This window comes from Phaseolus vulgaris, chromosome 9, assembly GCF_000499845.2.
Source record: "Phaseolus vulgaris cultivar G19833 chromosome 9, P. vulgaris v2.0, whole genome shotgun sequence".
NCBI lineage: Eukaryota > Viridiplantae > Streptophyta > Magnoliopsida > Fabales > Fabaceae > Phaseolus > Phaseolus vulgaris.
Window position 1 is genome coordinate 20410306 of NC_023751.2, and position 14457 is coordinate 20424762.

A 14457-nucleotide genomic window follows, 5' to 3' on the forward strand; every position below is an offset into this window, starting at 1 on the left:
AATATAATTCTCAATTAAACTTGAATATTTAAATAAATTAAGTTGAATTTTTAAAGTTTGACTTTAAAAAAATTATGAGTAACTCGTAACTCATATATATATATATATATAAAGTTTAGATTTGAAAAGTATTATTATTTATATTTTATTAAGACGTTAGTATTTTAGCTTCAAAATTCAGCTCTATTAGTTAATAGAATTGTATTTAAAAAAATAATTTTTTTTTATGTATGAGTACATTTTTTTCATATTATTTTATGTATAACTGTATTAATAGAGTAGTATTAATATATATTTTTTTCATAAAATAATATTAATCAAATTATAAATAAGATAAATAAGGAAAAAAAACAAGTTTAATATTTTCTCAGCCAAACACTCAAACTTTAATTAAGTTCAATGAAATAAATGAATCACACTTAAACCATTAATATTTGACAAAATTAAACTCAAGTTTTAAGAGTTTAATCCGGCAAGTTTACATCACTAATTTTCACTTTCTTAAAGCAGCAAAATTTTATATTTTTTATATTAAAAATATAACTTTTTTTTTCTTTTTTTCCATTTCTCTTATTTTCTCACTATCGTAATGAAAACGAGAGCAACCAATCAGTCTTGTCTCCCACGAGTCATTAACGAGACCAAACAATAAGTCTACTTTCTCTCTGACTTTCTGGTACCATTTAACGATACTCCTAATTTATGCTTTTTAAGAAACATGGGTCCATAAATAAAAATAAATAATACGAGAGATAACAAAATTAAAATAATGTAATGTATATTAAATAAAGAAAGAGAGAGAAAAAAACATATTTAATATTTTCCTTGGTAGAGAAGCAACACCTCTTCGGTTATCCTTAATTTTATCTTAATTTAATTAAATTATTATAACTTTTTCATCAATAATAATTCAGCATCTATAAGAAATTTTTCAACTGAATCAAACTACCTTAGCTACACAGCTCAAAACATGTAAAATTCGATTGAAGTTATAAAGACAAACTATGTTCATTTTAAAGATTTTTTTTCTCTTAATTAAAAATAGTAATAAATGTATCACTTGTTAGAACAATTTTATTAACAATTAATTGAAAATTAAGAACATTATTTTAATATCATTTTTAAAAATAAACTATATTTGTTTTGAAAAAATAATAATCACAAATTATTAATTTTACTTAGATTAGTAACTTTTCAAAATAATTTTATGTAAATAACTCCATTTTTGGTAAATTTATTATATTATTTGAGAAAATTAATAATTAATTTAAAATAAATTAGAAATAAAAAATAATATTTTTTTTTAAATCTTTTTAATTTCAGTTAATTTAATTTTTTTAAAAGGGAAGTAATATTTATGCAGTATATATATAGTATTAGTATTAATTTCATTAAACGTGCACTCGCTTCTTCATTTGTCACGTACACACACTGACGTGGGAAATAGAATTTTCCCAGTTCACTGGCTGGTCATATTCTTTAACGTCACAGTCCTCACGAAAAACGCCAGATAAGAAATAGGTTCCAATCAGCGACTCACATGCACCTGTGACAAAACAAATCTACCCATGTAAGTCCATTTATCATCTTCCCCTCTTTTCTGTTTTTCTTTTCTTGCGAATAATAAAGATATCGTAATTTATGTTTTCCAACTACCGAAGCAAAATCCGTTGTTTTTCTTTTTCTTTTCTTCGTCGTTGCTATTTTCATTTGCTTCTCCTTCACTTGCGTTCTATTTCCCCGCTAAATATCCACTTCGATTTTCCCGGAAAATAGAAGAAAACACTGAACGTAGGTTTGAACTCTCTCCTAAATGTTTCTTCCATGCTTTCTGCGACTCATTGCTATCATTCTTTTGTTACCGTTGCTGCTCTGATTTTCGTTTCGGCACATTGCGTGTTTCTTTTACTCCAAATGCATATATTCGAGGTCTAGGGTTTTGGCCTTCTTTTTCACTCATTTTCTCCTATCTTAAACGCTGCCACCAAAATGTAGCATTTCTTGAAAAATCATCGGTGAATTGCGCCTTAGCAATTTCCGAATGGACCGTTATTTATTTATTTGTTTGGATTGAGAATCGGCGGTTGCTGCTGAGTGCCTCTGTCCGCTAAAATGCATTTTGTCGATGAGAAGTCAAAAGAAAGGTTGCTCCTACAACAGTTTTATGTGTTAATCTTAGAATTTTTTAACCTTGTGTTGCTGACGTACGTAATTCATATCCGCTGCATTGCTTGTGTCGTAAACTGCACTGCGCTTATATGTGGAACTTATGACAGGAGGAGTGAAAATGGTTGGTGTCTTCAAAATACAGTATTCATCCTTTTTCGCAAGTGAGAAGTGGAACTATTGTTTTGAAATAATTTATTTTTGGTATTTGTCTTTTACTACTCTTTAGCAACTGTGGACATCTATTTACTGACGACTTAGAGAAGTGAGTGTGCGTGTTTTTTAACCTATATACTGGACATTGTAGTCTATCTTTGAAATCTCTCTGCTGTCTGCTTTGTTTCTAATGATGATGTCATATTGCGTCTTTGGTTCATAGCATGGCAGCAATATTGCAATTGGATGATATAAAGATAATTGATGTAACCATCTTGGTTTTGGGGATAATGAAGAATGTTAAGACTGAGTTTTGTAACAATATTTTAAATGGAAACATTTTGCTATTTTGTCTTTCTTAAGCTTCCTAACCTCGACAATGTGGAACATTCTTGCGGGATGTTTATGTGTGCGATCTTTATTTAGGTCCCCTTCCATTAACAAAAACCTTTAATATGAGGTTGTTGTTGTCTAGCTAAAGGTAATTGATATGATGGTGGCCAGCTAATAGTTAGTAAATAGTTATACGCATTAAAGTTTTTGTGACAGCGATTTTTATACTTAATAAAAAAAATGGCATGCCAGCCAAGTTCTTACATAGTTATTCATTTTGTTTGAGTTAGAGGCTTATTGGTACCTTTATGTCTAGAAATTGAAGGATGCTTCAGATTATGGTTTCTCCAGTAGAAATGTACTTGCTAGAGCTCTAAGTTTATGATATTTTATATTTCTAAAATTATCATTATTAAATCTTGTCATAGTCTTATAGTGGATGTGCTTCTTACTAGTTGAATTACCTGCACTTGCTTTGAAAGAGAATTAGGAGTTTCTTTTTTAATATATGTACATAAATATTATTTCTTAAGTGATTTGATTGCTAATGCAGGATAATTGTCCTATCTCAATTTGGGATTTCGTACATGTATCAAAAACCAATGTCATTGTCAACTGTTGGCAAACTATGTTAGTTCTACATGTTGCATGTTGAATTTGAAGAATTGCTTTGTACCAGAAAGGTGGTTTTCTTGCGTATACTGTATCTTACATTGTACTGGTTGCCATACAGAAAGAACAGAAGAAGGGAAAGTTATACAAAATTGTAGGGTTGTGGAGTGGAGACCTTCTCATTGTCTTGGGTGGAATATGTAAAACATATAATTGACTCAGTCAAGGGAAGACTATTTGTTACAGCGAATTCTAAGTTTTGGGGGCATGGGTTTGATTGATATTCTATGTTCTTCCATATTTCTTTTTACACTGGTTGAGGCCACAAGCAAGTCAGGGACCTTGTGGCCTCTAAAATTAGGAATGGAATTTACTGGAACCATCAGCTGGACAGTCTTCAGTTCAAGTATATTTATGTTTGTAGCTCTTGTTCTCTCCACATATCTGATATTTGAGCATTTAGCTGCCTATAATCAGCCTGAGGTATTTTCTTTGTTCCCTTTACTTTTGGATCTTACTTATCTTTCCTCCTGCACCAATAAACTTCGTGTTTATGTAATGCCCAGTTTCCCTTTTCTTACTGCTTCTTATAATTGCACACTTTCAACTGACTTGACCATTTTTCTCCTCTTCATTACAATTTCCTTACCTTTCATATTATTTTCTATATATATGTATGTATATGTATATGTATATTCTTTCCTTGATTCAGGAGCAGAAGTTTTTGATTGGTCTCATCTTAATGGTTCCTGTTTATTCCTTAGAATCGGTAAGGGAGACTAAGTTAACCCTAAATACCGTGTGTTGTTCTGTTTATATAGCATCTTTTACTTGGGTTTATTAATTCATTAAAGAGAAGATAACTGTTGGTTGTATTCTTTTTGGGTATGGAATCTAAATAATATTCCACTTGCAACTCTTCTAATTTTATCTAAACTTTTGTTGATACCACATTGAATATATTGGAACTTACCTACTGGTGCATGCTGTTTGGTTAGATTTTCTGCTTCACTGCTGCTTACATAAAGTACTAATTGTACATTTTTTAATGATTAAAGAATTTATGTGAGTGCCAAACACAGTCAGACTAAAATCCGTTTAATCTAATAGTGATTTCTATGATATCTAAAATCAATAATTGACACTGAAAATAGAACTTCTTTTTTTTAAATAGATCATACTCAAAAGATTTTTATTCATGTTAACTGAGTATAATTTCAGAAAAGCTTTGGGTTTTATTTTCCAGGAATGTATTAATCTGCCTGCTGTGTGTATAATCCAGTCATGGAAGTTTTTCTTTCTAGTTTCCTTTTAACACGATTTTAGTAGTAAATTAGAAAGTTCTGATGTTTTTATGATGCAGTTTTTGTCACTGTTGGATTCCAGTGCAGCATTTAACTGTGAAGTTATTCGGGACTGCTATGAGGCTTTTGCGTTATATTGCTTTGAAAGATATTTGATCGCTTGCTTAGGTATGCCAAACAGATTATACAGCTACACGATTTTCATTAGGTAGCTGTTATTATGTATATATATTTTCCAGAAATGCAGAAGTGTAAGGATTGAGATATCACACAAGTTTTCCTCCTTTTTTTTTTTTAATCTCAAGTCTAATTCAAAAATAAAAACTATTAAATCTTTGCGAGGCTTGAATGTTAAATGATTAAAAGATGTCATACGCCTTCACAACTTCTGAATTATGTTGGATTTGTCATGACCTTTAGTAATACAAAAATTGTGTATGGTTGCTTGTAGGTGGTGAGGACAAAACAATTCAATTTATTGGAAGTATGAGCCTAACAGACTCCGGAACTCCTCTTCTAAAAGAAACATATGCATATGGAGTTGTAGAGCATCCATTTCCCTTAAATTGCTTCTTAAGAAACTGGTATCTTGGCCCTGACTTCTATCAATCTGTGAAAGTTGGCATCGTACAATATGTATGTTAGATTTTGATAAATTGTGCGGTTGTTCCACCAGTCTTCTCTTTCTGTAAAATAAGAATCAATTTCTTTCTTCTTCTTGACTAAATCTTATATTCCAGATGATACTGAAAATGATCTGTGCATTGCTGTCAATGATTCTGCAGTCTTTTGGGGTTTATGGAGAAGGAAAATTTGAATGGAAATATGGGTAAGATTATATTTGCTTGTGTTGTACCTATGATATGCATACCATAAATATATAATCTCAATTCTCAACTACAATATAAGTATTTTTTTTTTATCATAGATAAAATTTCTTGCTTTATTATTTGTATTGTACTTTCCTTTTTTCTACTTTTTGTTTTTGGTATTGGGGCACATTTGTATGACCCGTGTTGAAGCCCAATTCTACTATGTGCTTGCAGGTATCCCTATTTAGCATGCATTCTTAATTTTAGTCAGACATGGGCCCTGTATTGCCTTGTACAGTTCTATTCTGTCACGAAAGATAAATTGGAGCCAATAAAACCATTGGCAAAATTCGTAACTTTTAAGTCAATCGTCTTCTTGACATGGTGGCAAGGTGTGGCTGTTGCATTTCTTTTTTCCATGGGAGCATTTAAAGGGTCTTTGGCTCAAGAGCTGAAAACACGTATACAAGACTATATCATCTGTATAGAGGTATTGTATTTTTGCATATCGCATTACTAAATCATCTCAATTTTACCACCAAAAAAATCATCTCTATATTAAGGAAATCATCGTACATATACTTTATATCACGTAAACTTTTATCACCATGTATGATCTATTTATGAAAACCAACAATTTAACTAGATCCCGTGATAAGGTTGGATACATGAAATTGGGGGTATTTTTCTGCCAATAAGGAAGTGTGGTGGATAGGGTGGTCATGGATTGGATTTTTGGAAATCCAATCTAGATCCAATCCAAATCCAAACAAATGGATTGGATTTAAAATCCATATCCATTTTAATTAGATCAAATTTTTTAGATTTTTTAAAAATCCATTTAAAGTGGATTAAATCTAGATTAAATTCACTTTGTTGATTACATTAAATCCATTTTGATATGTACACAGACTAACTTGGCTCGAACAGGGCCTAAGCCGACTCAACTTGGATGCGGACCAACTCAGCTCGACATCGGACTAACTTAGTTCGACATGGTCCCTCATCGACTCAACTCAACATGGGCCCTATTGACTCCGCTCGACATCAGCTCGAGCCGACTCCGCTCGACATTGGTCCAGAACGACTTGGCTCGACATCGTCCAGGAGCGAATATGCTCGACATGGGCCCAGGCCGACACCGCTCGACATCGGCCCTGACCGACTCAGCTCAACATCTACCCAGGTCGACTCGGCACAACATTGGCCCAAACCGACTCGGTTTGACATTGTCCAGGAGCGAATCTGCTCGACATGGGCTTAGGCCGACTCTGCTCGACATCGATCCGTTCGACTCCGCTCGACATCGACCCTGACCGACTCAGCTCGACATCTACCTAGCCGACTTGGCACCACATCGGATCAAATTGACTCGGCTCGACATCGGCCCAGACTTATTTGGCATTAGATGGGCCCAGGCCGACTCGGCTCGACATCGATCAGGACTAACTCGGCTCGACATTGGCTTAGACCGACTCGACTCGACATTGACCCGAATCGACATGGACCCAAACAAATTCGGCTGGACATGGGCTCAGGCCAATTCTACTCGATATCGGCGCATACAAATTCGGCTCAACATGGGCCAGGATCGGCTCGACATTGACCTGCGTTGACATCGGCCCAGGCCCATTCAGCCCAACATAGGCTCGATATCTGGCCGGTCTCGCTTGGTTGGACATCGACATGGGCCCACTCGATATGATCGACCCTGACGACTTGACATTGGCCCGGGCCTGCTCAACTCGACATTGGCTCGGGTCCACTCAGCTCGACATCGGCTCGGGTCCACTCAGCTCGACATCGGCCCGGGCCCGCTTGACTCAACATCGGTCCGGGCTCGCTTGACTCGATATTAGCGCAGACCTGCTCGACTCGACATTGGCTCGTGCCCACTCAGCTATACATCAGCCTGGGCCCGCTCGACTCGACATCAACCTAGGCTCGTTCGGCTCAACATCGGCCTAGGTCGTTCGGCTTGACATCGGCTCAAGCTCGCTCGACTCAACATCGGCCCGGTCTTGCTTGGCTCGACATCGGCTTTGGCCCGCTCTGCTCGACTGACCTAGACGACTCGACATTGGCCCGGGCCTGCTCGACTTGACATCAGCCCTGGCCCGGTCGTCTCGACATTGGCCCGGGCCCGCTCGACTTGACATCGACCCGGTCCCGCTCGGCTCGACATCAGCCCGGGCTCGCTCGGGTCGAATCAACCCTGGCCTGGTCATCTCAATATCGGCCCGGGCCTGCTCGACTCAATATCAAACTCGAAAGTCTCGGCTCAACATGGGCTCGAGCCAACTCTGCTTGACTCGATATTGAATCGAACAGACTCAACTCAACATGGGCCTGGACTGACTCAACTCCACATTAACTCGAGCCAATGTCAACCCACACCGACTTGGCCCGAAATCGGCCAGCACTCACTTGACTTGACATCGGCCCAAGGCGACTCAGATCGACATGGGCCTGGTCTGACTCGGCTTGCATCGGCTCGGACCTATTCGGGTCAACATCGTCCTGTTTCGACTCGGGTCAACATTGTCCTGTTTCGACTCGGGTCAACATTGTCCTATTTCGACTCGGGTCAACATTGGCCCGGGTGGACTCTGCTCAATTTGGGCTCGGACCAACTCAGCTCAATATGGGTTCGAGCCGACTAGGCTCGGTATTGGATCCGGGCCGACTCAACTCGGTATGGGCCCGGACCAACTCGAGTCATCATTGGCCGAGTCCAGATGGGTATGGATTGACTCGTCTCGACATGGGCCCGATGCGGACTCAACCTGGTCCGGGTGCCGATTTGACTAGGGCTCTGACCCACTCAGCTTGACTTGGCCCAGGGTTGACTCGACTCGACTTTGGCCTGGAACGACCTGACTCGACTTTGGCCTATACTGACTCGATTCAACTTGGGCCCGGACGACTCGGCTCGACATGGACTTGGGTCGACTTTGCTCAACCTGGGCCCGAATTGTCTTGGCTCAACCTGGATCGGTCTAAGTCAAAATCCAACCCAAAATGCAATTTGGATAATCCAAAAATGGATCCAATCTATATCTAATCCATATCCAATTAAATGGATTGGATTTAAAATTCAAAAATATGGATTTGGATTTGAGATAAATCCATTTAAATGGGATTAAAACTAATATGGATTTGGATAATTGTGGATTGGATTTTTTACCCACCCTTAGTGGTGGACTATTGAATATCCGTATCATGTATGAATGCATGTAATGGTAACAAACTGTGATACCTGTGATATCAATCTCCTCGAGTCTATGTACGATTAAGTTGTCAATTGTGTTATGTTCACCTCATTTGATATCCTTACATGTGCACTCCCGGCTTCGACTGTTGTGAGCTCTGGGGAGGCACTTACATAGATGAAGAGGACCTACTCCAATAGGACTTCAGTAGTCTGAAATACTCATTCTAGTCTGGAATACTCATTCTGGTATCTATATATGAAATTGGATTTGTCCCTCCTTTTTTTTTCCTTCGAATTTCACCTGATACTATATCCCTTCTTTTTAGAGACTTGCAGAAAAATTCTTTTGTTACATCCTTATACATTACGCTAATTTCCCTTAATTGTATGAAAAAAATATTAGGTGTACTCCTATGAGAATGATTATTTTAAACCTTATGAAAACAAGGGTATTATGTGCAATCTGGAAAAACCTTAGACTTAGCATTGTAATTTATTCTATAAAATATTAGGTTATGCTGTGTTTTTTAAACGACCAACGACTGCTCTGCTCTCGAACTGAGACAGACTCGCTTTTATTTTAAGCTGAATCAGGTGTTATATGCTTAGCAAGTTATCAGTTTTCTTCTTTGTTAAATATGTTGTTTGATGCCGCTATATAACTTAAACTTTCCAAGAGTATCAACAACCTGGAAAATATTTCAATCAATTCTGTAGTTCTTGGTTGGTATTGGTATTATGTTTGACTCCCCATCTTATTTGTTAACAGATGGGTGTTGCTGCTGTTGTGCACCTTTACGTCTTTCCTGCAGTACCTTACAAAAGAGGAGAGAGGTGTGTCCGTAATGTATCAGTGATGGCAGACTATGCATCACTAGGAACCCCTCCTGATCCTGCTGAGGTTCAAGATTCTGAACGCTCAACTAAAATGCATCTGGGTAGACATGATGACATGGAGAGGCGTATGAAATTTACCCATAATGTTCGGGATGTGGTCTTAGGAAGTGGTGAAATTGTGAGATATGAAACACTATAACGTTTGAATTTCCCCAATCATGAATCTCTGTCAAACTCATCTGCGTTGCTTCTGCTCTTTTATTTCAGATTGTCGATGACATGAAATTTACAGTTTCACATGTAGTAGAACCTGTAGAAAGGGGTATTGCAAAGTTAAGCAAAGCCTTCCATCAGATATCCGAAAATGTGAAACGCCATGAAGAGGAGCGGAGCAGAAGCACAAAGGTCAAGGATGACAGTTACCTTGTTCCCTTGCGTTCTTGGAGACCAGAATTTTCTGATGTCCACGACAGACTTGTGGAAGGAAGTGTCAGTGATAGTGGTTTGCCCAACAGAAAGAGGCAGCATCTCCCATCGAAAGCGTCCGCATCCGGGAAGAGAGGATAGTTTAACCCTTGAACAAAGTATAGTTTTTGCACCTACAAGATAGAAAGTTTCTGATAGATTTTGACGTCAAATTATAACCCAAAAGGCATAATCTGGTGAGCCTTTTCAACTATTGTATAAATATCTTACGCCATTTTTGCGTGTTTTTGCTGGAAAAGAGGTAATTTCTTTTCGTTTTTACACAAATAGATAATTTTTAAAAATATTATAAAATTTAGTAAATCGTGTTTTTAAAGAAGACTTCCAGTTAATTTTTGTTTTTTATTCGGAAGTGCTAGGATGACAACAAAAATCCAATTGTGCTTGGGTTGGGCAATTCGAAATGGATAAAAAATGGATAATAGATATCATAATATATATATATATATATATATATTTTTATTTTTTTTTTATTTTTTTTATTTTTCCCGTTAATATTAAATATCTATTTATTTAAATTTAAATATCATCATATATAACATATATATATATTTTATTTAAATTTAAAAAATAAACAAATTCATAAACACATTTATTTGTAGGTACATTTTTAGTAGATTTTCTATATAGGTAGATGACATATAGGTGGTATCCACGTGGATGGCAACCAGATTTGGGAAAGGGGTTATAATAAGACTGTTTCTTCCTGCACCTCCATATCTTCTTCTCCTACCTCCATACACAACATGAAAATACATTTTTATCTTTTTTGTGTCACCTCCATAAATTAGTTTTCGGATTATATAATCCAGAATACATTTGAAAAAAGACTTCTGGATTACATAATTCGGAAGCTAAATAAGACTTATGGATTATGTAATCCGGAAAGTAATCATGCATCTGAAGAAAGGCTTCCGGATTACATAATCCGGAAGCTAATTATAAATTTGAAAAATGACTTTCAGATTATATAATCCGGAATTTATAGAAAAACATTTTTGGAAATTTAAAAATTTGTGGAGGTGCAGGAAGAAACAGTCTTATAATAACTGTGATTATAACCTGGCAGTAATTTATTGGGAAGAAAGAGATATTTTGAACCCAAAAAGAAATAAGAACAGTAAGGCCACGAACTACGGATGACAATGTGGTTGGATTATGCCGATCATCCGCCACCTACTTTGTAGTTTGGACGAGTTAATAGTAGAGTTTAGTGTTTCCCTGCTAGTTTGTATAAACAAATAAATTATTTTAGTTATTATAAATAAAATTATATTTCATTCACTTATTATTATAACGTGACTTTTATTTTGTTTTTTAAAAAAAAAAAAAATTTAATATACTAAAAATTTAATATTTTATTTTAATCATTTAAAAGAGTTAATATTAAGAGAGGGAGAGTAAATATAGTTTTAAATAAATTTTTATATTTAAATTTTATTAATAAAAAATATATAAAAAAGAGATTTTATTAAAATACTTTTAACAAATTAGTCATTTTCATTCAAATATTTTGCAGTGAAACTTTAATAAGATATTCTGATACATATATATAAAAATATATTTTTTTAATTAATAACATTTTACTTTTAGAAAATAATTTTCTTACTTGGTTATTAGTTTAGATTTTATTAACTTTAAATATTAGTTATTAATTTAAATTTTATTATGAATCAGTCATCTCACAATTTTGTAGAATTTTAATTAGTTTCTACACTAAGACAGGTCAATCTGACACATTTTATAGACCAAATACAAGTAAAGTCATGCATTATCATCCCTACCATGAACCATCTCAAGCCGACAAGGATCAAATGTATAGTTGGGTATTTCTCAGCTAACATATCCATACTCTTTCTACCTCCATAAATATATACTTTATCCTCCTCATAGTTTTTCAAATTTTATAATTTGAAAACTCTTTCTAAAATGTAGATTTAAAGTCATTTTTAATTCTTAAATTACATCAATTTAAAAAAAATCCTTAAAAAATTTATGTACTATATGATTTGAAAGTTAAAAGTAATTTTTAAATTATGGAATCCAAAAATTAAAAATAACTTTTAAATTGTGAACTCTAAATTCAAATTAAAAATTACTTCTGATTATGAAATCTTATTATCTAACTTGTCCTTGATCTCCTTCCAGATTCCACAGGAAAGAAAGTATTTTAAATTTATACCATACGATGTAATTTGAAACCCAGTGATGAGGTTGGCGATGGCGGCATAAGCAGATAGATGTTGAGATGGTGGAGGAGTGGTCAGTGGCACTTGTCAGTGAGAAGGCAATGGAGGAGAAATGGCTTACGCTGTCTCTCCTACTGAGTCCTACTCAGGGGTGAAGGAATAGAGAAAGAGAAAGGAAACAAATTCAATTCTAATCTGGACAACCCACAAGTCATCCCAAACTTGATTTTTGGATATTAAAATCTGAAAACTTTCTTTTAAGAAAAATGTCATTTTTAAATTATGTAATTTGAAAATTAAAAATAACTGCTAAATTATAAAATTTGAAAAACACTTTTAATTTTTAATTTTCAGCTTATACAATTTTCCTAAGTACATAGAGAAAAGTATGAAAGTACAGAAATAAATACCTGGATTTTTAAGCTAAATTGGGTACCAAACCACAGCCTTTTTTAAATCATACTGCACTTTTATATATAAACAGTTTTGTTTGCATATATTTTGAAATTGTTCTTGTTCAATTTTTAATTTTAAAATCTTAAATTGAAGCTTCTTACATTCTTTTATCTATTTAAACTAATTTTTATACTTTAGTAATTTTAAATGACTTAATTTATTTGATTTAATATATTTAAATTAAAAATACCTTGTGATTCTTATAAATTTAATTGAATGAAACACTTTTGTTTATGATATATGTAATATTCTTATATTTATTCCATGTTTAATAACCATAATCTTATCTAATAATCATAATCGGTCATATATATTATTCTTTCATACAATGTTTCAAAATATATTATATTTTCATCCTCTAGTTTTTTACTGAGGAGTTCTTTCACCTCGACATTATCGGCTCCCGTGTAAATATATCATCATCGCAAATTAAAGAAAATAAAACACAATGCAAACAACCGGGTAAACTAGCTATTTTTAAAACTTTAAATATCAATATAAAGTCATCAATTCTCATACATTTTTACAAACCATCAAGTGTCTATTATAATTCACAATTCATCTTTCTCATGTCAGACTTCTACTGACTCACAACACATAGACACTTGAATCTACTTCCGAAAGACTCGTGTATTGAAATTAGCATCCAGAGACTTACACCTGAACTTGAACAAATGTTCACTAAGAGCTCCAAATCCTATAGGTTTTCAAGGGTAACTTAACCTGCCCCGCAAAGTCCTAAAAAATGTAACTATATCACTAGGACTTTGAACTAACATAGACTAATTTTAAAGATAAAAGCATCACATGTGTAACATCCTTAATTTTACCCATATATAATGTAATAAAAGTAAAACAAACAATATCTAATTACAAATAACATATACTACTTTCTCATATGTGTATCTCAAAAGAAATATCCCTCTTCATAGGGATTTAATATATATACATCAAAAGTTTTAACAACAAAACAAAACATTCAAATAAAACTATCCCAGCTGTTCACTAAGGAGCTCTATCACCTGAAATCTCATCTGCTCCCATGTAAAACACGATCATCACAGATAAAGAAACAAACACAAACAAATAACAGGGTAAGCTATTGATGACTTTTTACGGCAAGTGCACCGCGTTTGTCAGAAGTAATGATTGTCCCTAAGGACGGATATCGATCCCACAAAGAACAGTGAATCATCGAGTACAATATTCGCTAAATATAACAACAGAAGAGTGTGAAGTGATTATGTTGGCACTGATTAATAAGAAAGCAAACAAAGAATTAGTTGCTTCAATTGGAAAAATTGGGATTAAGTTTCATCTCTCTCACTCTCATGTATTTTGATTAGCATGTTAATATTAAGTTTTTTAATTGAAATTGATGCCCGTATAAAAATCATTTATATCGATTCATCGCATATAAAATCCTTAAGAATGTTCCCTAACTATCGATCCCTCGCATACTTATAAGAACAACTTAGAACGAAGCTCAGATATGTTAAGTATTGTTGTTTAGGTCCGAACCCTAAAAATACCTCCCGGTCAGATTTAAGATTCTCAATTTGTCACGGAGAATTAAAAGTAAAACAACAATACCAATAATCAATCAAGAACTGAATATTAATATATAAAATATCACCTCAATACATAAGAGTTTGAGCAGATTACTCCCAATCCCAAAGGGTAGAATTAGCCACGCATACTTCTATCACCTTGGTTACAATTCACTCTATGGTGTTTTCCTCTCAATCTGGCACACTAAGTTTGAGCCTCTAGCCCTCTATTTATCCTAGTTTTCTAGGGTTAGGTTGTTTATTGTGTCGCGCTAATGGGCTAAATGATAAAACATAAAAAGGCCCAATCTTTCTTTCTTTTTTTCTTTCATTCTGGGACCT

At 34.5% G+C, this 14457-nt stretch overlaps 1 protein-coding gene across 11 annotated transcripts; it reads left to right on the forward strand.

The window, feature by feature from the left end:
• Positions 1-1385: 1385 nt before the first annotated feature.
• On the forward strand, positions 1386-10181 carry LOC137821401 (protein LAZ1 homolog 1). 11 transcript variants are annotated; one of them, XM_068625978.1, is made up of 10 exons: positions 1386-1570; positions 3209-3285; positions 3389-3750; positions 3980-4036; positions 4631-4739; positions 5023-5207; positions 5312-5400; positions 5618-5873; positions 9367-9612; positions 9702-10181. In XM_068625978.1, exons 3-10 carry the CDS (start codon positions 3535-3537, stop codon positions 9999-10001), a joined length of 1458 nt encoding a protein of 485 aa, XP_068482079.1. In that variant the 5' UTR covers positions 1386-1570; positions 3209-3285; positions 3389-3534; the 3' UTR covers positions 10002-10181. The 11 variants fall into 11 exon arrangements, with proteins under 11 accessions (XP_068482079.1, XP_068482081.1, XP_068482075.1 ...); XM_068625977.1 differs by lacking the exon at positions 1386-1570 and adding an exon at positions 1645-1791; XM_068625976.1 differs by lacking the exon at positions 1386-1570 and adding an exon at positions 1651-1795.
• Positions 10182-14457: the final 4276 nt, after the last annotated feature.

What these genes read in the sequence shown, in the direction of transcription:
- LOC137821401 (XM_068625978.1), top strand. Translation starts at nt 3,535, where the DNA reads ATGGGTTTGATTGATATTCTATGTTCTTCCATATTTCTTTTTACACTG. An exon ending in ATATTTGATCGCTTGCTTAG is followed by an intron (nt 4,740 to 5,022) that starts GTATGCCAAACA and finishes GGTTGCTTGTAG; the next exon opens with GTGGTGAGGACAAAACAATT. An exon ending in ACTATATCATCTGTATAGAG is followed by an intron (nt 5,874 to 9,366) that starts GTATTGTATTTT and finishes ATTTGTTAACAG; the next exon opens with ATGGGTGTTGCTGCTGTTGT.